At 38.0% G+C, this 25,974-nt stretch overlaps 1 protein-coding gene and 1 long non-coding RNA gene across 10 annotated transcripts in view; one reads left to right on the top strand and one right to left on the bottom strand.

The window, feature by feature from the left end:
• LOC101175167 (calsenilin) overlaps positions 1–25,974 on the top strand; it is a 63,367-nt gene that overhangs the window by 25,779 nt on the left and 11,614 nt on the right. For 4 of the 9 annotated variants that reach the window (XM_020705764.2, XM_020705765.2, XM_004072184.4 and 1 more), the window contains exons 2-3: positions 4,121–4,295; positions 12,088–12,090. In XM_020705764.2, the coding sequence (XP_020561423.1) occupies positions 4,121–4,295; positions 12,088–12,090 (178 nt within the window). Of the gene's footprint in view, positions 1–4,120; positions 4,296–12,087; positions 12,091–14,289; positions 14,598–18,102; positions 18,328–25,974 lie in introns of those variants that run through there. The other 5 variants (XM_011478914.3, XM_020705763.2, XM_020705768.2 and 2 more) reach the window with 4 other exon arrangements.
• Positions 19,862–23,365, bottom strand: LOC111947879. Its single transcript, XR_002873833.1, has 6 exons — positions 23,112–23,365; positions 22,142–22,368; positions 21,855–22,014; positions 21,591–21,770; positions 21,321–21,477; positions 19,862–20,292 (listed from the first exon to the last, which is right to left on the bottom strand). It is a non-coding gene; the product is annotated as an uncharacterized LOC111947879 (long non-coding RNA).

Here is a 25,974-nt window from a genome sequence, read left to right as displayed (position 1 = left end):
CAAATATAGAATTTCGCATGTATCTCAGACCGTTGGGTTTGCTGGAATTTGGGTTGTGGTTGAAAAAAGAATCTGTCTGTCTTTGCGGAGACGGTTTTGGATAATGCCCCCTGTTGCTGGCAGATTTCTCCTTTGAAGTCTATTTCTGTCTTAGGGGTTGCCAGGTTTGTCGCTCTCCATCAGGATCAATTGACATGTTGATGTTAGAGTCTTCCTCCTCCTCACGTGATCTCCTCCATTTTATGTTTTTTGTATTTCTTCTCTTCTGAGCTGCCTTGGAGCTCACTGCACATGTTGTGGTTGATGTTTTTTTAAACTTTATTTTAACAGGAAGGAAAATCCCTTTTTCAAGAGAGACCTACCAGGCCAAGAGGCACTGCCACACATAAAAACATTAAATGACTAATAAAATTTCAGAATTGATGAGGAAGCAAACAACATCTTTTACAAATATAAGTAAGATTAATAAAGTTTGGCCTAAATTACAAAGGGGGTTAATCCATATATACATCTGGTATGTCAAAAGAATCACAACCCCTATTGTCACAGTAAAACACGTCTTTCATCTGTTTGCTCAGCTGTTGGACAGGACAAGTTAAAAAAAAAGAAGCAGAGGACACTGTATGGAGAGAAAGTTGTTTTACTGGATTTGCCTTTGCGTAATACTTGAGTTTTAGCTCATAAAGTACATTTTGTTCGTAGTTGTGTGTACTTGCAATTGTGTTTTCGCATGCACATTCAAAGAGCAAAAACTTACAAACACAAAATACAAGTTGCGCACACACAGCTTAAATTACGGGATCTTAGAACAATGTAAAAATTCAAAACGACTCCTATGTATACAGATCTTTAAATAGTATGCACCTAACACACACAACAACATTTACGCACAGATCAGAGCTACAAGTGCACAAGGGGTTCTGAGACTCCATTCATGTCTTCAGATTTGTGAGTAGATGATGCGTTTTAAGTGCTGCTAGAATGCTTGGTCATCAGAGTTTTCGTATCAGCCGCTTTGAACTTAGATTTTAAAGAATGTCTAATAATAATGTGTCACTTTTTTCCACTTTGTCTAACAGATATGTCCTGAAAATTAAGGGGAAAAGGAAGTCTAACGTCATGGATAGGGTCAATCAGGTCTCTCCATAGTGCGTCCTTGCATCGATTTGATTAACTCCCCTGGTTATCAAGAGGGACCTGTCGCTGCCTGCTATTGCCGGGATTGGGGACCAAAGCAATGTGGGGTTCCGTGTTATGGGCGCTATAGCGGAAATCAAACATGCGATCTTTCAATCAGATGTCACCCGCTCTATATCTGCACCATGGCCGCCCTGCAGCTGTGCAGAAGTTGGTGCGTAGATTATATTTCACATTTGTAATTTTTCAAAAATATTTTACTGTACATGTGAATATAAAATTGCAAGTACACACAGTTGCAAACAAAATGTGTTGTATAAGTTACAAATCAAGTATATATACACAAACAGGCACAAATGACCAATTTAAGCATTTCACACACGCATACACAAATCCAGTGAGTCTATTTTCACTCCATAGCACTTTGATAAACTGTTTTTCCCAGCCATGGAGGGCTGACAAGGCAGCGTTCATGTACAGAACGACTCTTTCATCCAGAACTAGGAGGAAGTTGGTCTGAACCAGTGTGTTTTTTTACACCAGGGTTCAGACAGTGTCTGTTTCTGTAATAAACGGCCAGCAGAGCCGTTTTTTTACTACAGCAGATGTTTAATGTGAGATGGAAAGGACAGTTTACCATCAGTCCACTCCCCCAAATGTTTTAAAGAAGAGACTCCTTCAGTTGGCACTGCCTCCAATGTTTGTGCAGCCTGATGAATCTGCGTCTCTTGTTAAGACATTTACTGTGACTAGTTTACATTTTGGGTGAAGCGGGATTCAGTGAAGCAGCAACAGTGACGGATATTTAAAAATTTATGGCTGGGCTCAGTAGTGTGTGTGTGTGTGTGTGTGTGTGTGTGTGTGTGTGTGTGTGTGTGGAGTGCTGCCTCAGGTTAAAGCCAACTGAAGCGTTAAGGAGCAGGAGATATGGTTAAAAATGTTTGTGCGAGTCGTCGTCAATACGTGTCCAGCAGTCCGTAAATAAACAACTAATGCAGCTTCGGCTTCTTTTTTTTTGTTTACTCTGCATGTGTCTGCATTGGATATCCTGTGGCCCTCTCTTCCTAGCTTCTTCCAATAAGTCTGCATCCATTTATCCTTTATAGAGGAACTGCCACTCTGTGCTTTTAAATCACTGCTCTCAGCTGTTGCTTCCTTGATATGATGAGATAGGGTTTGGAGTAAATGGCTTTTTTCCCGTCATTTCCTTTCATTTCGATGAGCTGTCATTGTATTAAGCCTCGCATCAGCTCTTTTTTTTTTTTTTTAGTCTAGCATTGATGCACATGTTCTACTTTTATTGTCTTTGCTGTTTCATCTTCTGCCTTTTCCTATTTCTCTGTGGAAGCTGCACCTCAAATTTATTCCCCTCAAAGGGCTTTCCTATATTCAACCCTTCCATCTTTCTTTCTCCATCCATCTGTCCTCTGGCCGTCCTTTGCTCCTCCTCTCAGACAGGCTCTGATTCAGTATGCTAATTGACTTCAGCTCTTCCAGGAACCTAATCGGCCCTTGTTCTCCTTTCATATTATCTTTTCTCCTTCTCTTATATTAGCTAAAAACCTGGTTGAGCTTCTGTATTTGCCTGATCAGGCTCCCATGGGATCAACTCACCCTAAAAAAAGGCAAACCCAGAGTGGATCTCTCTCACTGCATGATCCCATCCCTTCCTCCCTTTCTAACAGAACAAACAGAGCTGCTGTTTGTTCTTTTATCTCCACCGCTACACATATTTGCGAGTGCATGATGCATGCACCCAGCAGTTGCAGCTTAATAGAGCTTTTGGGGAGTTTAAGAAAACTCATTCTCTATAAATTCGATCACATCAGATCAAATCAGTGCTTCCTGGAAGGTGATGGGAAAACGTGAAGGCAAGATATTGAAAAATATGCATGAGGGCAGGAAAGTTGTTTTTTTCCACACAAAAGGGGCACAAAAGCTGAATGTGAATGAGTTGGAGGGGGCTGGTTTCGCATAGTAACAGTTACTCAGGTAAATTGGGGCTGAATATGAAAGCAAAGAGGCTCTGGCTCCCAAATTATCCAGGAATAAATTATAAGTGTGAAAACGTGATTCTTCCAGTCCAAATTTGGGAGATGACGCTGGTTGTGTCTTTGTATTGCACCAAAAAAAAAAAATAAACTCACTTTGCTGTTACTTCAAGTGCTAAAACCGTTTTTTCTACGTATCTGTTTTCTTTACATCCCTACTATTTAAAAAACCTTGTACCAGTTTTTTAATTTGCATTTTCACCAGACTAGAACATATTAGTAAAACCCATTAAGCCCCCAACCTTTAGTGGAAGTGTATTTTTGCAGAATTGCCAATTGACTACAAGGTCAATTAACAAAAGTCAATTAAGAAAACAAGCCTCTCTTTGTGATTTCTACACTTTCAAAATGTTACGTTGAGTTTGTACAATCCTGTAAGTTTTTTTATTCTATTGAGACGGTCTTGCACTTTTTATTTTAAGGTTAATTGATTGTTTCAAGTTCCATATCTAGGACAGGTTCTGAAAGCTGCCTTGCCTTAGAAAGGGGTTACTTAGCTGATAGTTATCTCTGAGAGTAAAAAAAAGGTCGACAACCTCTGTTCTACTCAATATTTCTTGTTTGTTTGTTAGTCGACTGATTTTTGTAAAAATGTTTAAAGCAGTTGGTGAGTGTTCTTCTTTCACGTCAGTCTTTTCTTTTTCTCCAATCACTAAATAACAGATTAAATGACTCTGAGTCAGATTTTTTTCTTTAGTGAGTAATAATTCACAACATTTTATTTACTTTGTGTTGTCGTTTTCTCTACAACCTTAATTTTATTTTCCATCCCCTCATTCAGCAAGCATCTGCCTTCTTCTTTACTTTTAATATTTTAAGATACTTGGCACTAAACATATTTTTAACTGTGAATTTTCTTGTTGAGTAACTCATTCTGCCTGAGGGCTTAATCCCCCCACATTCATAATAATCCGTCTTCCTCCCCCCTCCAGGCCGACGGTAAGATGGTCGACGGCAGCCTGCTGGGGGATGCCAACGGCGTGGAGCCAGCACCAGGCAGATTGAAGGACTCTGGGAAGTGGCAAAGGCCGAGATTCTCCAGAAAAGCTCTGATGAAGTGCTGCCTGGTGAAATGGATTATTACCAGCAAGCAGGCACAAGACAAAGGTGAGGGGAGGGGTGCAAGCAGGTCAGGAGGGGGTGACAGGTGCTGTCTGCCGCCACTGTCTCAGGTGTAAAAGGACTGATGGCTGACTAGACCGGATGAAGCACGCCCGGCCTGTGAAGCTCGACTGGCTCATTGTTTTGGGCAGGTGACCTCAGGGTCAATTACCCAGAGATCATTGGACCAAATGCACTCATTTATCAAACATGTCAGCTCCTACAGGTCAGCAGTCCTGGCCTGTCCTCTTTTGTGGTTCATTTGACCTTCTTAGTCATTATTTCAGCTTTGACCAAGGACATTCTCTCATTTTCTGTCCTGATTAATAAAGAAAAGAAAAACATATTTGGAGAGCATTGGATATTAATCAGTCTTTACGTTTTGTTCTTACAGTTAACAGTTTTGACCAATATGGGAAAAGAAAACTTTATTTGAGCAATCTTCACAAAATTTCACCCACACGCCACCAAGTTTGGTCGACAACCATGATCAATGTTTCATTGACCTTTGACCTTGGGAAATCTTTAAGAAAAAAAGACATTTAGTACCTTCTACAAATTTAAACTCGTCCTAGGGATTTCGGTCTACGGGGAAAAGAATGTGGGAAAGAAAGTTTGGAGATTTTGAACAGTGTTTGCATAGCAAGCTTGCAAAAGGGGCATTCTCTTGTCGCTTGCATACTTTTTACCTTGAGATTATGGAAATGTAATACATAAATTGGGTGGCTCAAGCTGAACGAAATAATATGACATATGATATGAATATATTAGGAATGGGAACTTGGTTAACAACAAAACCTCTGTTGCCATGGGAACCCGAAAGTTTACTTTCACCGATTCTTCTGATAGTTACAAAGATCTGTTTGTCACCGTCAGTCAACCAAAAAATGAAAAATGGTTTCCATGGAGAAAAAAAGCAACAGAACAAGCTGCCATTTTGAAAAAAAGTTTTTTTTTTCTGGATTTGTCATGTGCAGTTCTGGCCCGGGTGGCAGGGACAGATGGGAATGGTGAGGGGTATGTAGCAGCTGCTTGGCCAGTGAGAGTGGGTCAAAAGAGGGCTGCAGGGGCAAGTAGCGCTTGCGGGCCAAACAACGCCGCTAGCAGTTTTGACTAACATGTTGTTTCTTGATTATTTAAAGAAAATAGGTAGTTTGTGTTCATGTTTTCATCATTTACATCTACTGCAGAGATCAACATGCATCCAAGGATAAATAATCTCTTTATTCTTATTTGGCTGCTTGCTGTGTTTTAGAGCAACCGACCTTTTTTTCCGTGCTCAGGCCGGGCTGCAGTCCTGGTGTGTTAGACTCAAGTCTTGATGCTCCATCCAGTGGTCCAGATGAGACCCTGCATCATTACACTTCTGTATGCAACCAGCAGAACTTCCTTAAGTTACAGACGCCTGCAGCTTAACCACATCATTTTACTTTTTGACTGAAACTTGTATCTCCAGTCATCCTTTATCCTATTGTCCCTCACTCTTTCCTGCCTATCTGGTTTCTATTGCTGTCATCCTTTGATATTTTGTTGTTCTTTTTCCTTCTCTTCCAACTTTGTTTTTAGATTTTTCACACTTCCCCTTTTTATTCTTTAATTCTTTTGTACATTTCTTGCTTTTATCCCAGATGTTTACTCTAAAAATATACAACAGTGCTCAGTAGAGGGATTTGTGGCTTAAATCCGTTGTAAAGTTACCTATCAGGTATAACCGTAGCTCAGGAAGCAGAGGAGTTGACCATTAGGGTTGATAGTTTGATTACTGGCCTCTGAAGGTGAATGTGTACTTGAGCAAAAGGCTGAAATTTACATGATCCCTTTGATCCCTCCTGTCTGTGACTGTGACAAAAATAAGAACTTTTCACTGTAAATACAGAGAAATGTACTTTAAAAGTTCTCTGCATAATCATCTGGAATGAAAAAAATTAATAAATACAGTCTGATGAGGACATTAGGATTGAAATTAGTGTTTTTCCTCACAGTTTCACTGAAAGGCTTTGGCTCTCACAAGTAGAACAATCTGTGGACCAGTTTAAAGGATGAAGACTGTGTTGTTCAAACTGCTCACATAAAATAAGTGAAGGCTGGAAGCTGTAGAGAAGTTTTGGAATCATTGGTTTAGAGCAGATTCCAACATTGATCTGCAGGATTTTTCACCGGATGGAATTCTTGTTTTTGCTTGATTTACAGAGTGTTAGTGGGCAAAAGACGCCGTTTTTCAGCAATAAATATGTCTAAAAGAAGACCCAGAGCACTTCAAGAAGACGAGATCTTGGGAATGGGAATAATAAAGATTCATTTGTGATACAAAATGTTCATGACATAGTCCATAGTCTTTTGGCAGTTAGGCTCTGGGTAGATGACATCTTGGACCATAGATGCATAAACCTCAGAGCAGAGGCTCATCGTGGTCAAGGCCAGTCCACGGTATAGAATTGGTGCAGGTGGAGAAAGGGGCGAAGGGGGGCCGGCAAAACTTTCTAGAATTTAGAGAGATAAACACCCATGAATTAAAAGCAGAACTATGATTGTGATTGGATGGAAAAAATAAGGTGGGGGAATTAGAGTGCGAGCTTAATTGATGAATGGCTTGTACGTAGAGTGAGTTACAAAATACCAGCTTACCCAGGAGTAAGGAAGATCTTCCTTATTGAAACTGTGCCAAAGCTTTACTTCAGTCCCACACAGATGGCAAGTCGGCTGCTTTACACTGGCACCAACAAGATACGGTTCAGTGTCTTTCCCATGGACACTTCAAGGCGGGAACTGAACCTGCGACTTTCTGATCAGAGGTTGACCGCTCTACCTCTGCGCCAAGGTCTATAAATAAACACATACATTCTTCAGGCAATCTATTTCAACCATTTTATGCCACTTTTAGCTTTGGAGCTTTGCCAGCAAAGAACATGAAAAGAAAATGGTGATAAAGACAATTATTTCATTTGGCCTCTTTGCATCTTTATCAAGAACAACAAAAGTAAACAACTTTCTCAGCAATAAAAGAAGCTGCTCATAATTTCTGATATTGCTAAAGCACAAACATTACATAGAAAGGAATAAAGATTTTTAATAAAAAATGGATAACTCAGTGATTCTTAACATCTCAGCTTATCCTCCCAAATTGATAATAACAGAGACTTTTGAAATTATGTTTTTTGGAAATCTTAATGCTAATTTGCTTTTGCAAAATGTATTTTTAGTCAAAAATAGACCAAAAAATGTTTGGTTTAGCTGGTTTTCTGGAAACAGCTGCAGTAATTTATTTCCCTCCTCTTTTTCATCAAGACATTATAGGTGAAGTTAAATGATTTTTATTTATCGCTGACCTCTTTAGAAATACAGGATCCTTATATCTTACAGTGACTGTTTGTATGTTTTTATTGATTAGCAAACTGTATTTTGTGCAAACTCTCTTGGCTGCAGAGTGAAACACGAGAAGGATGAGTAAAAGTAAAATAAACCACAGGGGTAGAAGGAAGAAATGCCTGTAATAGGATCTGCTTCATCTCAGCAGTCTAGAGGAAACAGAGATTGAGCATCGGTAAAAGGCAAACCCTCACCTCCATAATAGCTGCCATCTAAAAATAGCAGCACGGGGAAGGAGTCGTGTGTGTGAGGGGACGGGTGGTGGTGATGGAGGGTGGTTAGGATGTCAAGAGGTTGAGACAGTAGTGGGCGAATAACTGGCAGAGCACTGAATGAGAAACACTACAGGAGAGTAAAGAAGAAACCATAGGGAAAACCGAGGAAGCTGCATCTATAGATCAAAATGTTTATGATTTTCTGACCTTCTATGTAGTTAAAAATAGCCTGATCGGTCCGTTTACTTCACATTCATCACCTGTCATGGTTTTAGTTCTTATCTTGGTCTTATATTTCTAAATGTATCAAATATATTTGGATTGATTTGTAAATTATGTTTACAAAAAGTAGTTTTAGTGATAATTCAGTGTTTCGATAAAATACAACTACATATATTGATAATTACTTTGAATGATAGCTTTCCGTATATTGTAACTTTATTAAAAAGTGAAATATTTTGTTGTGTATAATATTGTTGAATATTATGATGGATCATTGGTTTCTCAATGTGAGAAAGAAACTTTTGTGAATTTCTAAAGCTTTTGTAGGCCTTTTTTTCAGGCAACTTGGAGGATGATGGGAAATTATGTTTGATGTTGAGTGTGGCTTAAAGTCAAAGTTGCCTCTCTTCTTATAAAACTTGGTAAACTAATGCCTGTTCATTAGGATTCATCTATGAAGATTATTTCACACGGTTTTATTGTCTTCTGATTGCATTTGAAGAAAATTGTTTTTGTCGACGAAAATCGTATTTTTGGATGACTAGATCCATGTACATCTTGGTTTTCCTCACCTGAGCTGGAATCTGTCTTAAAACTGTATAGGTTGGGGTGTGATGGGCTGTAGGCTAGCAGGAGAGAGTATAAACAGATGGGTGATAAGAAGTGGGGGCGGGCTCGGCCTGTGCCAGCCGTTTTGCCCACAACTCAGAGGGGAAATTCTAATTTGGACATTTTTTTTCATTTCTAATCCTCAAATAAAAAAAGTCAGGGTTTTAGTCATGCAGATTAAATAAAATCTCCAAATGTCACATCTGTAGATTCTAACATTTTTCTTCTGTTCACACAAACTAGATTTGAAGCAAAAATGTAAGTTGTGTTGGTTGGAAATATGTCTGCCATATGTAAATATGGCAGACATATCACTGGGCTGAAGGTATTTCCTCATTGATTCATGCTTCTTAGTGTCCTGTTTTCTTAAACAAACTTGTCCACAATGATAGACTTTGTGTGTCTTCAGCAATAACTTTGAGTCACAACATTTTATTCCTTAAATGAAGTTTCTGCTTTGAATATTTCTGTTCTTTGCGATTCTTCTTATACATAATTGCTTTTGTTTTTATGGCAGTAATTTTATACATGTTCTATAATAAAGGCATGTACTTAATGAAAGAAAGATAGCTGGTTAGTTTAAAATATTGCGACTATTTTTGAAAGAAAACCAGTGACTTCTGGGAGTAAAGTTCAATAAAGGTCCCTCCTCTAATTCCTTTCTGCATTCACACTGAAGGAGCTCCCCCTTGCTGGCAGTAATGGCCGTCCATGCTCTTCCAGTGACCTGCTAATTTCTTATGGCTGCTGCTGTAAGTGGAAGAAGCTTTTAGCAGTTATTTTCACCTCTCTGCGACCCTGTTGCTGTCCTTCGAGTGTCTCTTTAAAGTGGCAATGCAAGGTGAGATTTTGTTACTTCGAGATTTGATGTTTTTGGGGGAAATTTAAAGAAAAACATTTTCTCGTCGACTATCTTTGGCTCTTTGGTCTGAAATGTCACTGTTGCTATGCAGAATCCAAGTGGGAACAGGAAAACTCAGCCTCTGGATACCATTAGTGGCTCTACGGTGTTGTGTTACGTTCCCCGTTCTGTCACAGAACTATAGTGCAGGGATCCACACTTCAGGGTCTTCTACTCCTAAATTAATTTCAAGATTCAAGATTCAAGATTCAAGAGGTTTTTATTGCCATATTCTGTGTAGCTACACAGAGTAGGAATTTGTTTCGGTGCAAATGTGCAACATAAAACAGAAGAACAGTAAGCAACAAAATTTTTACACAATGGACATAACAAAAAATATAAATAGAGTCAGTAGTGCAAGGAGTGTCAAAACAGTGCAACTGAGAATGTTCAAGGTGCAGGTAGTGGGCTGGTGACTGGTTGGACATTGACGTGAAATTTAGGGGGGGGTTACAGGGCGTTTAAGAGTCTGACTGCAGAGGGAAAGAAACTGTTCTTGTGTCTGGAGGTTCTGGTCCTGATGGACCTTAGCCTCCTGCCTGAAGGGAGTAGTTTCAGTAGGGAATGTCCAGGGTGGGAAGGGTCGGCAGCTATCCGGCCTGCACGTCCCCGGGTTCTGTGTCAACTTCACCTAAAAAAAAGTTTAACTTCCTGAACATTTCAGTTCAGCTCTGTAATTATTTGTTCATGAGTCTGTAAGTAGAACAGGTTATTATTAAATTTTTTATTGAACATTTTCTATGATGATTAAAAAAAACAGTTTGATGGCGGGTTCTACCATAGAATGTGTTATAAAAAGATGTCAGAGTGAATCCACTAAATCCACACACTGTAGCAGCTCTGCGAAGCACTTAAACTGCTTCTTTTTTGCAACAATTAAAAGCTTAGTTCAGAGTAAAAACAAAAAAAACTCGCCTAAGAAGACAAAAAAAATGCCACAACTACAGCTATGTCAGTATTAAAATCTATGGGTATGCATTAGGCACACTTGTTGCCATGGTGACGCATGATGTTGGGAAAATCATTTGTCCAAAAATACTTGAAAATCGAACGTTTGTGGAGTAAAACCTTCAACATTTGGTCACATTTTGTGGACATTTGCTTTTAGAATAATTTCAATAATCTTTCAAAAATGTAAAAATATTCTCTGACTATCCCATCACCAAGAAGACTGAACTAAATCTACAGAGAGAAGGCTTATGTTGGATTGCGAGAAAGTAATGAAGGGTTTGATAAAAGAATTAGAAGAAACTTTTTGTCTGCAAATTCAGAATATTTGGATACAATTTTGGGGGGTTTCGATATCAGAACTTTGACACTTTTGAGATTTGCCAGTGAGGTGAAAGGAGGACTGTTGTTCTTACTTAACCCTTGTGCTATCTTAGATGACCCCACCCTTACATTGATGTGTTCTCCCTACCATGACAAAGGTGGATAAAGGTGGAAAGATTTCATGTAATCCATGGACACCAGCGAAGATCACAAATCATTGAAGAAAAAAGGTTCAGTGCACAGTCTAGTGGGTCTAGATGACCCAACTCCCCACGTTAAAGTGCCTAGGATAGCACAAGGGTTAAAGAAGTTTACCTGCGTTGACTGGAAACACATGATTTTATCCCATAAATTAAGTTTTTGCTTTAAATTTTTCCGTTAAGTTCATTGCAGTTTCCTTGGACAGAATAGTTTTTGGCAGGCATTTTACATAAAAAGCATCAATTTAACCTCCTAATTAGCAGCAATGCAATTTGTCTTTTTTTTTTAGAATGTCTCCCAACTACTGAATCAACTCCTTTCAGTATCTTCTTAGGACATTTGGGGCTTTTCAATTAGTCCAAATGTTAAAAGGTGGGGAATTCTGTAGTTTTTGGTGGATTTAAAAAAAACATTCTGCTAAGAGTTATAGTTATAGATAGAAAGAGTTAAATGTGTAAAATGTGATATTTTTTTGTTTAAAGGAAACCAGTGGGTCTGCTTTAAAACAAGAGGGCTCAGAGATCGAAACACAGTTTATGTAAAACTAAATATTTCTGTTAAAATTAATTAATTAATTAAATTTAAAGATTGAGACCAAACTTTATTTGTCTTTCAATCGATGGCACTTAGTTTCTAAAATAAAACAGATGACTGACATTCAGATTTGCATCAAATTAACTGCTTTTAATAACCGCTTTGTCCTTCTGTTCATCATTGATTGGAGGCAAGTCTGTCCTCTGCTCTTCTTTCTCACCCTCTCTTCCAATTAAGGAGCTGCAGTGAGCCAAGAACCACATCAGCTTCAGCTTTTAGTCTGGACGTAGATAACGGAAGCAAGTTGTTCATCGAAGCTGACAAAAACAGTTTCAAGGAAGGATAGAAACAAGAAAAAGACTTTTCATTTGAAATTTAAGTGTTATCTCTGCACAGTCTCTACTGTCTTCATGAATGAAAGTAAGCAGCCTTTACAGCTTCAAGCATGATGATGAACAGCGCCCCTAAGTGGATGAAGATGGTATAACAGCCAACATAAAAAAGGTTGCAAATGCTGTTTTGATTGACACAACCCAAACAGAAACAAGTTGAGCATTACATTAAAAAAATCTGTAAAATTAACACACACAAAACAAAATGAATAACAATTAAAAATAATATGATTTAATAAAATGACTGTATGTTACTTTTAGTTTAAAATCTAGTGTTAAAGTGTATAGTTTTTGCTTATTTTCATCGCAGAATTCTCAGACGTTTTCTCCCTGCTAATGTACAATAATTACTTTAACATGAGCATCCATTTACTTGTAAACAACAACAATGGCTTATGAAACTCCCAGGAGAGTTAAAGAAAAAAGAGATCAGAAATTTTTCTTGTGTTTTAAGTAATAATTCTAGTGGTTATTTTCTAAATTTAACTTATTTGTTGTAAATATGGGATCATTTAATCAAGCATGCTTGTTTCTGGTGTGGTCTCGATGATGTTTGAAGGTCTCACTGCAGGCTGTTAGTTCCTGTGCGTGTATGTAGTAAAAAAACAAAAAAGAGGTCATTATGCTGTTAGGATATCATTAAAAATAACATTTTAAGTCAGTTACCCTTTTTAAAATCAATAAAGTTGTATTCGATTTTACCCAAAAGTAAAAGCAAATATTGCTATGTGTAGTTTTATAGAGCACCATGATGACAGTTAAAATACATTTTTCTTAAAAAAGTTTTACATGTGCTGCATTGATTAATAACCTCTGTGTGTTTTGATTGATTGATTGATTGATTGATTGATTGATTGATTGATTGATTGATTGATTGATTGATTGATTGATTGATTGATTGATTGATTGATTGATTGATTGATTGAAAGCCATTTAAAAAAGGGGGGAAAAAAGACAATAAAATAAAAATCTGATATATCAAGTCTATTTGAGATATTAAGTTATAAATCGATCAGGAAATGAATAAATGAAAATCAAGATATGTTTTTGACATAATTGTTTTAAATCATAAATAGACACATTTGCACGTATACACACATTACACAAGTTTGTCACTGAATCCATTGAATGTAATGATTGTCCAATCAAATTTGTTGTTTGCTTGAATCGAATTTATGAATACCTCATATATGATCATTTGCCTATCCCGCACAAGTGGCCGGGATAGGCTTCGGCAACCCCGTGACCCCGAAAGGGAAAAACGGTAAAGAAGATGAATGAATGAATGAATGAATGAATGATCATTTCTTTAACATAGTTGTCATAATCCGGTTCTTAACATCTGTTTAAAGTATTAACACGTTTTCAGTACATGGCATTTACCAAATAACAAAGGTAAAGCTCTTATTGATTATCTTAAAAAAGATATAATACACTTTTGAACAAATGATTATTCCACATCACACAGAATGTGATGCTGGGGGTGCTGGGGATGAGTTGTGCTTGTGCTGCATAGATGCTGACACCCCGGCCAAAGGAGGACAGGGTGGACGGCACCTTCTGGGTTCTCTTTTCTTTAGCTCTGTCATTTCTCTTTTACTTGTGCTTGTTTTTGTGTATTTTGTTATGAGGGGCTTATTTAATTATTTTATTACATGTGTGGGGATTGGTTATACTGTGTACTTGTTTGTTTTTATGGAAAGCACCTTGAGCTGTCTGTTTGACATGAAAAGTGCTTCATAAATAAAATTAATTTGAATTTGAATTTGAAAAAATTAGTTTTTATTGGTTATTATCAAATAACAAAACGGAGTGCTTAATACTTGAAAATAACCAATAAATGTTCCCTTTTTGTCTAAAAACTAAAATTGGAGTGATGAATGTTTATTTTTGCTCCCTGACATATAATATATGAAACATATAATTAAAAATATTGCTTAGTGTTTATAGTTAGGGCAATTTTGATCCAAAAACTAACAGGAGAGGTTGCAAAATGTACCAAATGCAGGAAATTGTCAATGTAAAGCCAAACCTGTTGTTTTAGTAAATTTGATGGCGTGTGTATGTAGGAGTTCCAGTGACGTCCGCACTGATCAGGGGGGAGAAAAGGGGTGGGACAGACAGAAGAAGAAAGGCGTGTGGAGGTGTGGGGAGTGAAAGGTCAAAAAGCTCCAGAGTCCTGTTTGATCCCCGGCTCTTTTTCATCTTCTGTCTCTCACACCGGTGTCACAAACTCAAACGGATTCACAAATGCTGTCCTGAACACACAAAGACACACACAGACACACAAACTGTGGAGCTCTGACCCACACCTGTCAGCACTTCTCTGTTCTGCTCCGTGAGGCTCAGACCTTCACGTTCCTCTCGTCGCTCTCATTTCAGATCTTCCGTTTTTAACATTTGTACATCTAATCAAGCTTTCACATTGACCGTGTAAAGCGCCCCACCTCGTTGAACCTGTCGGATCTCTTGTGACAGCACAGCTGCATGATGGGAGCTATGATGGCAGCTCTTTCCGTGGAGGCCAGGAGGCGCCTCTCACGACCCAGCTGCCTCTCTCACTGCGGTCACAGCGCAGCCAGGTACCATCGCTCAGGTAGGCTCCGCAGGTTTAGGCCAGTCTTCCCCAAAAACGTTACATTTGTTACTTTTTTTTTTACTTAGTACTGACTCTTGGGCAATTTATAATAATGATCTCACAAATGCTTAAGAAAATCTTAAATGATCAGTTTTATTGTGGTGTTCTAAACACTCAGGATCAGATGATTTCTAAAAAAAAAAAAAAAAAAGGATAACAGATTTGATTCAAGGAGGAATGCTGTGGCGCTCTGGAGGCTGAGGTGTTGACCGAGTGGGTCTTCCCGTCAGTCAAGGTCTTTGCTGATGTGTTTGAGAGCAAAGCGTCTGGGCGCTTTTCCGTTTGCAGACTGCCGTGTCAGCACAGAGCACCTTTTAAAACCCTGTTAGTGTTCTAATGGCTTTGCAGATGAAAAACACAGACGCACAACAAAAGCCACACATGCTGGACAGTATAAATATCCAGAAGAATGAATGGAAGCAGAGAGTAAACAGAAAGTTGACATTTGACTAAAACAGATCAAATGTATGCTTCTAAAATGTGACTTTTATTGAGAATAAACTCTATGCCTGGAGAGATGGATGTTTTTAATACACACTTTTTGCAGAGTGTAAAAGAAATATGGGAAAATGAAGTTATTGATCTTTCTTACTTGGGTTTCTCATCGACGTCTTCTACCAAGTCAATTAACACAAATTCACATATTCTGTTTCTTTTAGAACGGCTGATCCATCAGTTTTCTTCTTCTGACCTGCTTAACACAAACTCATATTTGTCAGAGCTGAACACAATGATGCAGTGGGTCAAGGAAAATACTCTGTAAATGCATTCAGTTAAAAAAATGGAATATTTTCTACCAAATTATTGATATTGCACTATACTTCATTAATCAATGTGAGCATTTTGTTCAACATGTATAAAATAATTCTTACAAATACCTGAAAGTTTTCTGGTCATTTCATTTGTTTTTTAGTTCTGCCTACCTCAGAGGTGTTCAAACTTTTTTCATAGAGGGCCAGATTTGTCGAGGTAAAAAGTGACCAGAATTCTTTGAACCCTTAAAATAACATTAAATGCAAATGAGCTGTTTAACTAAAATGTCATTGCTATTGGATACTTTTCAGTCCTTCACTTAAAACAGAACATATCTAAAAATGTTTTTGCCCAAATTTAAGTGAATTTCATATTTGAAAACCAGAAATAATAAATAATTGATTTTCTGACAGGCGCCTGCGAGCCGGTGGAAATTTGAATTCTGGCGGCATATGGCCCACATTCTTTGAACATGTCAGTTTTACCTGGTGGTCTCCATTTAGGTTCTATTTTGTTGTTTAAAAGAGCGGGTTTTTAAGCTATGATAACATAGAGGTGTTAATATTGACAGAGAAAAAAAAACGTGATCATATTTATTTTTTTCCTTTTTTAATAACTCAACTTTTAGATTGTAACTGAGTTCAGTTTTCCTGACTGGATTGTTATTATTATTATTATTATTATTATAGATTAAGCATTCACACATAGAAAAAAATGTATATTACTATATAAAATTAGTTAGAGTTGCCAAGTTTGTGTTATTCGGCTGATTTTTTTACCATCACCTTCAGAAAAGGTGTTCACAAAACCTGGGTGGGTTCAGGGGGGAAAAACGATAGTCATCAGAGTGGATAAACATTTTAGAGGATAAAATTACTTTGAATGGGTCCACTGTTTTAGGAATATAAACACTGCTGTTACAGTTTGCGTTTCACAGAGACAGGAGGGCCTGAATGCAGGATGTGTTCAGTTGTTGCTTTAATGTTGTTATTCTCTAACAAAGCTGAAGGAATTAGCTTTGTATCACTTTAGCTCCACTTCAACATCAAGTTCTGGACTTTTCTGCATATTTATTTGATATTAAAGACAGAAGTAGCAGTGAAGTCGGGTTTCTTACTTTGAACACGAAATGCATCGAAGCAAAGGCAAATGTTGTATTTCCTGTCGAAGAAGCAATAAAAAACCCAACAAATTCTGAAAGGCTAGAGAGTATAAAAATTAAAAAAGTTATAAATATTCTCAAAATAAACATATTAACAATATATCTTCATAACTTTTAACTACTAAAAAAACCTTCTATGATTCCTTTGCAGCGTGTTCTGTGCTCAAAAATGCTAATTTCTAGAGCTTTTCTAGAATAAAGTGTAAGGTAGCTTAAACATTTATAGCTTTACTTTTGAAGCAAATATTATGGTTAAATATTTGACACTTAAATTATTCTTTTTGGAAAACAGGTTTGCTAGACTTAATTTGACCACTAAAAAGGTGAAGAAAAAACTCTTAAAACCATTTAAATCAAAACATTCAAACTTTCATAACACGAAGCTTTAAGCATTAGCATCTTTTATTGATTTGTTGACTGGAATTGTTATTTTCCTTTCCTCGTGTCCTCCAGTGTTTTCTTTTAATGCAGAAGCGTTGTTGGATTTAGTGGGACGGGAGACAGAAAGGAGCGTCACGGACATGATGGGCCAAAGTTACGAGAGAGGAGAGGAAAAGGGCCAGAGGAGGAGGAGGGGTTAAGCAGTTTGATGCAGATCAAGCAGAAAAAAGGTGAAGGAGGAGGAGTGTGGGGGAGTCCACACAGACCAGGAGAAGGGCATGGGTGAGCCGCCTCAGGTGGAGAACGCACTTCAGTCTCAAAGCTCAGCGGGACTGCTGACCAAACCAAAAGAGGAGCTGGAAATACATGCAGGCGGGGATAAAAGGAAGAAGAGAAGAACATCAGGGTAGGATGTTTCTCACAGATCCTCGCAGCCTCTCAGGATTTCCCTCCTTGCTCAGTTTTCATATCTGAATAGTCGGACAAAAAACATAAGCTGAGGACTGTCGAGTAAAATCAGTAGGACTTCCCTGAGGATTGCAGGGCTCCGTAGAAGAAATACACCAAAACAAATTGGGATGATCAGTCAACAGTTTTCTGTCTGCTCATTTATTTTGTGTGGACATCGAGGAGCAACATGTCATCTTCTAGTGGCGGATGTTCCCAACTGTAGTTGTTCTCAATTCTTGTTCACTTTTTTAAAGCTGTGATAAGTGGTTATTGCTCACATTGAGGTGGTTTGTTCTTTGTGTTGCCATGTTTGTTGGCTTTTAAAGGTGCAGTTCCCCCCCTGCAGTGGGATCCACAGTATGAAAATGGACACCAGGTCATCATTTCTGCTTTTCCTTTGTTATATATTTTTATATGACACTAAAGTAGAATGTTTCAGCAGAAAGTGTGAAGTGAGGATTGAAAGTAGCTAATAAAGAGGCTCCCATTTGCTCTGGGAAAAAAAAACTATAAGGTGATTTTTACTGCACTTTGAAAAAAAAGGCTCATCATCCAGACTCTATTTTCCCTGGCGGGTTCACGGGAGTTTTTCCATTTCTATCGATTTCTGCCTATTTTTCACTTTAACACCATCCAGGTGTTCAGCCGTCTTCCACCTGGATGGCCCGTTTCTCGTGCTTCTTTTTGAGCCTGAAGGCTCATGTCCTGAAGCTCACCACTTTTAAAAACTCTTTTTGACTCAACCTTGTGAGACTCTGGCTCTCAGGGGTCTCGGTTGTTCACCCCCGCAGGGGTCTGAACTGTGAGACTAAGATCCCCCAAGTAACTTGAAAATCATGGGCATCCAAGACATGGAGCTGCTGGCCATCGGAGTGGTCGTCATTCTTTTCATGGCTGTTCTCAAGCAGTTTGGCATCCTGGAGCCCATTTCCTCATTTGAAGGTAAGGGCCAACATACCTGAACTTTGCCTATGTCTAAATCCTGGTCATAGGTTGGGGGAAAATTGGAGTTTAGGCAATTTATGTATTCTTAGGTTCCTCAAATATTAAAATAGAATGAATTTGTAGTAAATATTTATATCTAATTATATGAGTTGTCGTCATCAGACTCCATACAGATATTACATCAGCCTGTTAAAACTCTTCTTCCCCCTGAATTCATATTTGTTAATATAAGGACAGATGGATGTTTGGATTTGCTCAGATGAATTGGTAAATACTCAAATGCCTTTCATAAATACTTCATAGTTGGTGTTTACGTGACAAAGTTTGCTGTTAAGGCTTCATAGTACAGTTTTTTTTTTGGTACAAAAATAAACAAAATGCTTATCTACATATACTGTGGTTATATTTTCATGTTGCTTGATAAAGTTAAAGGTGATTTGCATGCATCACCAACACCTGGTTTTGAAAAGTTAGATTCATAATTAAGCAAGAAGGCAGCAAATTATGTTTTATTTTTGCATTTTTTAGATTACATCTGTTTTTTAATCTTATATATACAGTATATATATATATATATATAGATTTTTTTCATGGATGCATTAACCACTAAACCCATTTATCTGTAATTTGACGTTAAGTGCATAGTTCCTGCTTCTGTAACAGGCTTTTTTTTCAAATGGTGTTTGTATGGGTAAAAATGCTTACATCACATCTGTTATTTATTTGGTAATTGTCAAAATTAACCTTAAAGATTTTCAGGAAAAACAACTTGCAATTATTGTCAATTTTTTTTCGTCCTTTTAAATATTACAATGATCAATAAAATTTAATTGAAAGCATTTGAATCGTGTTTGGCAAAAAATATAAAATTTGATTCATAGTACTGGCCCATAGGAAAAATCTGTTGCTCATATGTTGCTTGATCTCGTCTCTTGAGATCAGTTTGAGCGTCTCATATTCGTATCATTCTGTGATCATATGCTTCTTAACTCTTGCTCCTAAGGGTCCCTTAGGAGCAAGAGTTAAGCTATAATGAGAAAAGACATCACTGAGACAAATGAGGTTGAGTTGAGATAACGGTTTGAGCAATAATTAAGAAGTGGGAGAGACGAACCTAAGACGCTCATGAGACAAATCTGAGAAGAATGAGTCCTAAAAGAGATCTCATCGTTGTCTGTCTGATGTCTCTTTCATGTCTTAATCATTTCTCTTGAATGTCTAACCAAAGCCGTTAATGAGAATGATATTTGAGATATATTTGAGAAAGAAAAGAGAATTTATTTTTATAGCAATGGTCGCCAATCCTGGTCCTCAAGGGCCACCATCCTGCAGGGTTTAGATGTTTCTTTGCTCCCCAGATGTGAATCAACAGGTGATTAACCACCTCCTGCAGAACTTGAGGAGGCAATTCAACCACTGCAGCAGATCTGTTGGAGCAGGAAAACAGCTAAAACATCCAGAACAGTGACCTTCAAGGACCAGGATGGGAGACCACTGATATACAGTAACAGTAAAAACAATACTAGAAATGTAAATGCTTTACACTTTATTTGGGCAGCACCATCATCAGTACAGTATTTGAATTGTGGTAGCAGTATTAGACAGTTTCTAAAATATTAAATGCATTAAGTACATGAACCGTGGCATACTCAATCTGGTTGACATGCTGGTCATGAATACTTCCAGATTTTAAACAACACACTGAAAAAAAACAACATTATAAAAACAAACATAAAAACATTCTCTGAAACTTGCAGACTATCAAATCCATGAACCAATTTGAGAACCAAATTAAGATTAAAAATAAGAAAAAAGATGGAAGAGAAACCAGTCCGCATACTGTAGATCATAGCAGTGGCCTTAGAACCTGCTCTGCCCTACATTTGCTGACAAAGGCTTTCTTGAGCTTGGCCTCTTCAATTTGTTCCCAACCAGGTAGAGTGGCACATCTTAGGACATCAGCTGTAAGACAAGAACATTAAAATCTGGCATGAGTAAATTGATAATAGACCGCACATAAACAAAGATAACACTTCAAGCTAGAAGCAAACTGTAGTTTTATAAAAGCAGCTGCATAATGCTACCATAAGATTACGTTTCTGTCATCCCTAAAAGCAGCCACACGTCGCTAGAGAGGACATCTGTTTCAGTTAAAAGAATTGAAATGCAGCATACTATGGGCATTAACTATTTAACAAATAAGGTTCAAATCTGTTTCATTTCATTTTTCATGATACAGTCCAGATCAAACATTTAAGAAATTATCAAAAGTCACATTTTGCATGGTTGGCTCTTAAGGGAAAAATAATACCCTTGTCCTAATTGGGACGCTGAGGGCTGATCGTGTCAGACGGCAAACTGTGGAATAAGATATTTCAACGAATATATATTATGCTATGATTAAGAATTTTGTGGTCAATATTTTTTGGATTGTTCAGAATATTTCCATTAGTTTTTTAAAGTAGAGCACTTTGGCTTAGGTCTTTGTTCTGTTTGAGACTGAAGAATTATCCCTTAGTGGTACAAAAGTAAAGATTGGAAAAAAGTCTGTTATACTTAGAAAACTTCATAAAGCCACCCTTTAAATTGTATTTTATTTCTTTTAATGTGACACAATCTTGCTATTTAAATCAAATTACCCCAAAATAAGGATTTTCAAAGCTAAATTTTAGGTTAGCCAGGGCTGCTCATTCCTGGTCCTTGGGATCTATCCCCCTGCCTGTTTTCTAGATCTCCAAGCCCTGCTAGCTGTTGATCAGCTCAACCAGACGTCTCCACATTCTGACTGGATGAACACACCTGGTCCAGCTAATCAGCATCAAGCAATTCGGGGAGAGTTGGAAAACAAGCAGGCTGGTAGATCTCAAGGACCAGGGATGAGCAGCCCTGAGTTAGATTAATAAAAGATTAATTAGAATAATTAACTGCAGGTCATGATTAACTAACCACACCCAAAAATGAATCGCATGACAGCACTCATGAATATGTACCTTTGCAGAAACTCCAGGGTTGAAGCCAGCTCAGTTGGATAATGACTGTTAAAGCAGAAGTAGCTTCTGAACATCAGGCACAGTGCTGCAATGTTGTTGTGTACGATGGAGCGGTTCCAAATAAGCATGAACCTCCTTGGGGAAAAGCAAGACTGTCCTAAAGACAGAACAATGGATAAAGTAAACATGTCACTCATGTACAGTGTACAAAGACAAAACCTTTAGAATAATTTAACACTGGAAACTAATAACAGTTGGAGTCAACGGCACCTGCTGCAGCTGGACCTCGTCTGCATCTTCTACAAGAACATGGCATCCTCCTCATTAAAGTAGCAGAGCAGAAGAAAGCGCATCTCTTTAACATCTCATCTCTTACTAGCAGCCACTCTGCTCTCCCTGCATCATCTGCAGCCTTTTAGAGTTTGGAAAAACGTCTTGCTTTCATCATTTCTGCAAAAAGAGTGCAAACCATTTCCTTCCTTAGTCTTGGGCCAGGTCTCTTTCCCCTCTGCACAAATTCCTCAGAAAACTTACTCCATGGAATTTCAAAGCTGTCCTCCCAGTCAATGTATGTACAGTCCTTGGCTTCTGGAAGATGTGGATGACAAACTTCTCGGTGACTATAACAAAAGTGATGATGATTGTGTTGGTGAGGTCTCAACAGATGACGATGTGCTGTTCTCTGGCGTTTGGTCTGCAACAAAAAACAAACAAACAGTATAAGTGTATTAAGTTTATACTGTACTGTCAGTGTGTTACCATTCATATTCATATCCACTTCCGTGCATTACAAAAACTCATTTGTAATGTTTGACACTCACATTTCAATTTCCAAAAAGCAAGACGTATCCGGGCTTGAACAGGTCTCAAAGCTGGCAGCAAGTCAGCCTCTTCTATGAATCGTAGATCGTCATACAACTCCATTTATTCCAATGGACTGCAAGTGTTCTTCCAGGATGTCGTGTGGCTCTGGTAGGACCTCCATAATGGCAGTGTGGAGGAACATGGGTTCTGATTCACTCATTTTCACGTGTAGAATTTAGATCACCTTGAAGCAGAGAGGGGGAAAAAAACATGATGTACACACATTTTATACAGCACAAAGTAAGATCTGGAAAGGTTTTTAAATATGATTTATGATTCACTAAAATCCTCGTACATATCAGTGTTGACATTTGTTGGCTTAGCTACATCTGTACTCTCTAAACATCTCCTCCACTGACAGAGGGCTGAGAACATGTTTCCCTAATATGCATACTTAAATTTTCAGATTATGCTTTCTAGACATGTGAGCAGTTAATGATGACTTTATTTAAACACATGTCCATAACCAGTTTCAAAAGATGACATGCCAGGCCAAACGTCTGCAAGAAGATGATATTTTAAACAAGATAAAAGCTTATACAGCGTAAAAATTGAACATACAGTGAAACTGCACATTTTGAAGTTTGCAATAATGGAAATGGTCTGTGGTGTCGTCACACTGTGAATGGGATGAACCCTGCAGACCCTTAACTGAAGAGCAAAATGTCTTCCAACAGTTACTTAGCACTCACGCGTTTGGAAAAATATCGAGGCTCATTCCTGTAAACTCTGCACTGCAAATAACTCTTCAATGTCTCTATTTTTTATTACAAAAAGCACAAGTAAACCTTTATAAAATTTAATAATTACTTATACAGCCAAAGCCACCGCGAGTAGCCCAGACGTCTGCATTACTGGCAGAGCTAGCTTAAACACCTTTAGCATTCAACTGAGTTCAGAGTTGGAGGAAAGAAATCGCAAACTTACCGTGCAAACTTCAAAGATTTTATTTGAATCTTTTCCAGACAAGCAAAAAAAATGTTGGAGATTCATCCCACGGATTGTTAAAACGCAGAAAAAATACGACAAACGGTCGTCAAAAGTCTCTCGTTCTCTGCACTTCTCCCGCTTGCAGATTCCGGCCCGTTGGTGACGTCAACCACAGAGTTTTCCCTCCCACCGTGATCAACCAATCAGAAATCTGTGTCAAGTGAGGCTGTGATACAGCTTAAAATTCAAATCGGGTTACTCCAGGCTTCTGTTAGTTCAATATGATGCAGACTAAAATCAAGAAAACAGAAAATATTTTCAGCTTGTAAGGCTGCATGAAGGGGGATTTTTAAAGACAAAGATAAAGTAACTCAAACTGAACCCCATAAATCTGTACCACCCTAAAGTTGATTTATTTCTTTGATTATTTTTATTTGTGTATTTTATTTGTTTCAAATGTAAGATCTATTTTTTGTTCACTTTAAGGTGATCCAAATATGATCCCAAATGTCCTTTATTTAGTTCAGACATCAATGTGTTAAATGTTTTATACCCACCAACATATAAGTGTGCGTATATGCACTTATGAGTGTATGCATGTGTGCCAGTGCATGCGTGTGTTTGTGTTTAACTAAACCTAGCACCATTAACCCAACATACATTCTTGTTCATTTATGTTTATCTAAGCAGTCAAAAAAAAGTTTATTAAATCGACACTGCAACGTTGTCTTGAAATTTCATGTTTTTTAAAAAGTTTCAAAAATATGTCTTTTGAGGACATGACCGTCTTAATGATTTAACTTTTTTTTCTTGAAATTGTAATTAAGTTATATAAATATGTAAGCAATAAACAACTTTTTTAAGTTGAACATAAATAAAATAAAAAATATTTTCTCGAGATGAACTGTAATGGTGTCATCATGAGACTCATTTTAGGGCTTGTACTACTCTCATTTTTCTTTTTGCTGAGACAATAAAAAAATAGGCTAAAACAAGATCTAAGTTATTGAGCAACGAGAGACAGAACCATTTATGTCTTTCACTGAGACGTAACTGAGATAGGGATTTGAAGTAAGGATATCAAATTGAGACAAACTTGAGCGCAACATAATATGGCTCATTTTTCTCTCAATTGAGATCTGGAGAAGAGACAGTTGTGAGAGAATTTTGAGATCTCAAACAGTGCTCACTGTGAGACTTATTTCTCAGGAGAAATGTTTGAGAAGAATGAGAAAAGCAGTTTAGTCTCAAACAGTTCTCATTTATGTCTAGGAGACGTAAATGTGACAGAAACGAGATCTCATCTTCAGTTTTGCTTTGCTATGGGGGTAATTGATTACATGAAGAGATTGTCAAATTTAGAGAAACTCATTTTCTTTTCAATAAATGTAATTGCTTTTGCTATACATTTAAGCTAAGCTGAAACTGGAGTTTTGGAGTAGTTTTAAATCATTTTGACATTTACAAGACATTGACTGTATCTAAAAACTGGACTGAGACACTGTGACGCCACTCATTGAAAAGGGCTTACCGGTACTTCCAGCTCTAACAAAACAAAGTCAATTCAGTCGCCATTTTTACACAATGCAGACGCCGCCATGTTGGAACTAGAAATCATGAGTAAGCAGTGATTGGTCCTAGTCAATGTCTCTACGGCAACCATTTTAGCCAATCAGAAGTGAGCGTGTTGGAAAGTCCACACCCGTACCACTTCTAAAGTGGGCTTTGTCAAACATTTCAAACGTGAGACGTGAGACCACAGACTTTTATTGTGGCCTCTGATTGGCCACCTTATAATTTGAATAACTTGCACTGCAGGTAAAAAAACATCAGGAAAATTATTCAAGATTAGTAAGAAGATGTATCGGAGCAAGAATGGTTATTCTGACAAATATGATGACTAAATAATAGCTGTTTATTTCTTGTTAGAGGTCTATGAGATTTTAGCTTTTTGGGACTACCAGATGCTTCCCGTGTGGAACGCCAAGGGGGAGGAGTCACTCAGTCTAGGTGTCATGTACAGTCAGTGCACTGGAAAAAGGCTGAGCTATTGTTTTTTATTGACCAACATCATGAAGACTTGGATCTCCGGTGTTGAATTGGAGAGATTGACAGAGAAATCAGTTCCTTTGATTTCTGTGCAAGGTTCCCTCTGATTCGGGTTTCAGGCTGACGGCCAGCGAGTCAAAGTGCCCTGCAGTCAGGATGCCAAGGCAATTAAAGCAGGAAGGCTCCACTCGGCGCATTAGTGCGTCCCAGTTGGCCCCGATTCACAAAGTAATAAATTCAACAAAAACACCAGTAATACCCTTTCATAATTTATCAATCCTTTCAATCTGCTCAATCTTCAGTAGCTCCCTCCTCCCTCATTGTTTCTCCATTGCAGGCCCAATACCCAGGGTTAGCATTACGCCCCATTAATTATACATGCGCTATTGAACAGGCCCTCTCCGAGGCCACCTAAATATGGAGTGTGGAATCATCGTGGACCGTGAAGGACACCGGCTTTCCAAAATTCTCATCCCACTTTTTTTTTTCTTCATTGTCAGCCACTGCAGCACTACAGGCTCCCTCTGGGGTTCATTTATTTGCTGCAGGGTGTCTATCCTGCTGGATGACTGTCTGTAATTAACTGGAGGATCCAGTGGAAAGACAGTTAAAAACAGCTGATCCTGTAAATCCAGTTAATCTCATCAGATTGTTTGCTGACTGTTTGAAACCCACACTCTTTCTTTGGCACCACCTCCCTTTCTGGAAGTAATGTGCTCCAGAAGTAACTGTAAGTGCTTCATATTACTTTAACTTTTGCTTCAATGCGTTTTTAATTGACTTGATTTGGGGCGTCAGATAATAATGCTTT

This window comes from Oryzias latipes, chromosome 9 (assembly GCF_002234675.1).
Source record: "Oryzias latipes chromosome 9, ASM223467v1".
NCBI classification, from domain to species: domain Eukaryota; kingdom Metazoa; phylum Chordata; class Actinopteri; order Beloniformes; family Adrianichthyidae; genus Oryzias; species Oryzias latipes.
The sequence above is the reverse complement of the archived record's forward strand: the minus strand, read 5'-3'. Positions and strand labels throughout refer to the sequence as shown.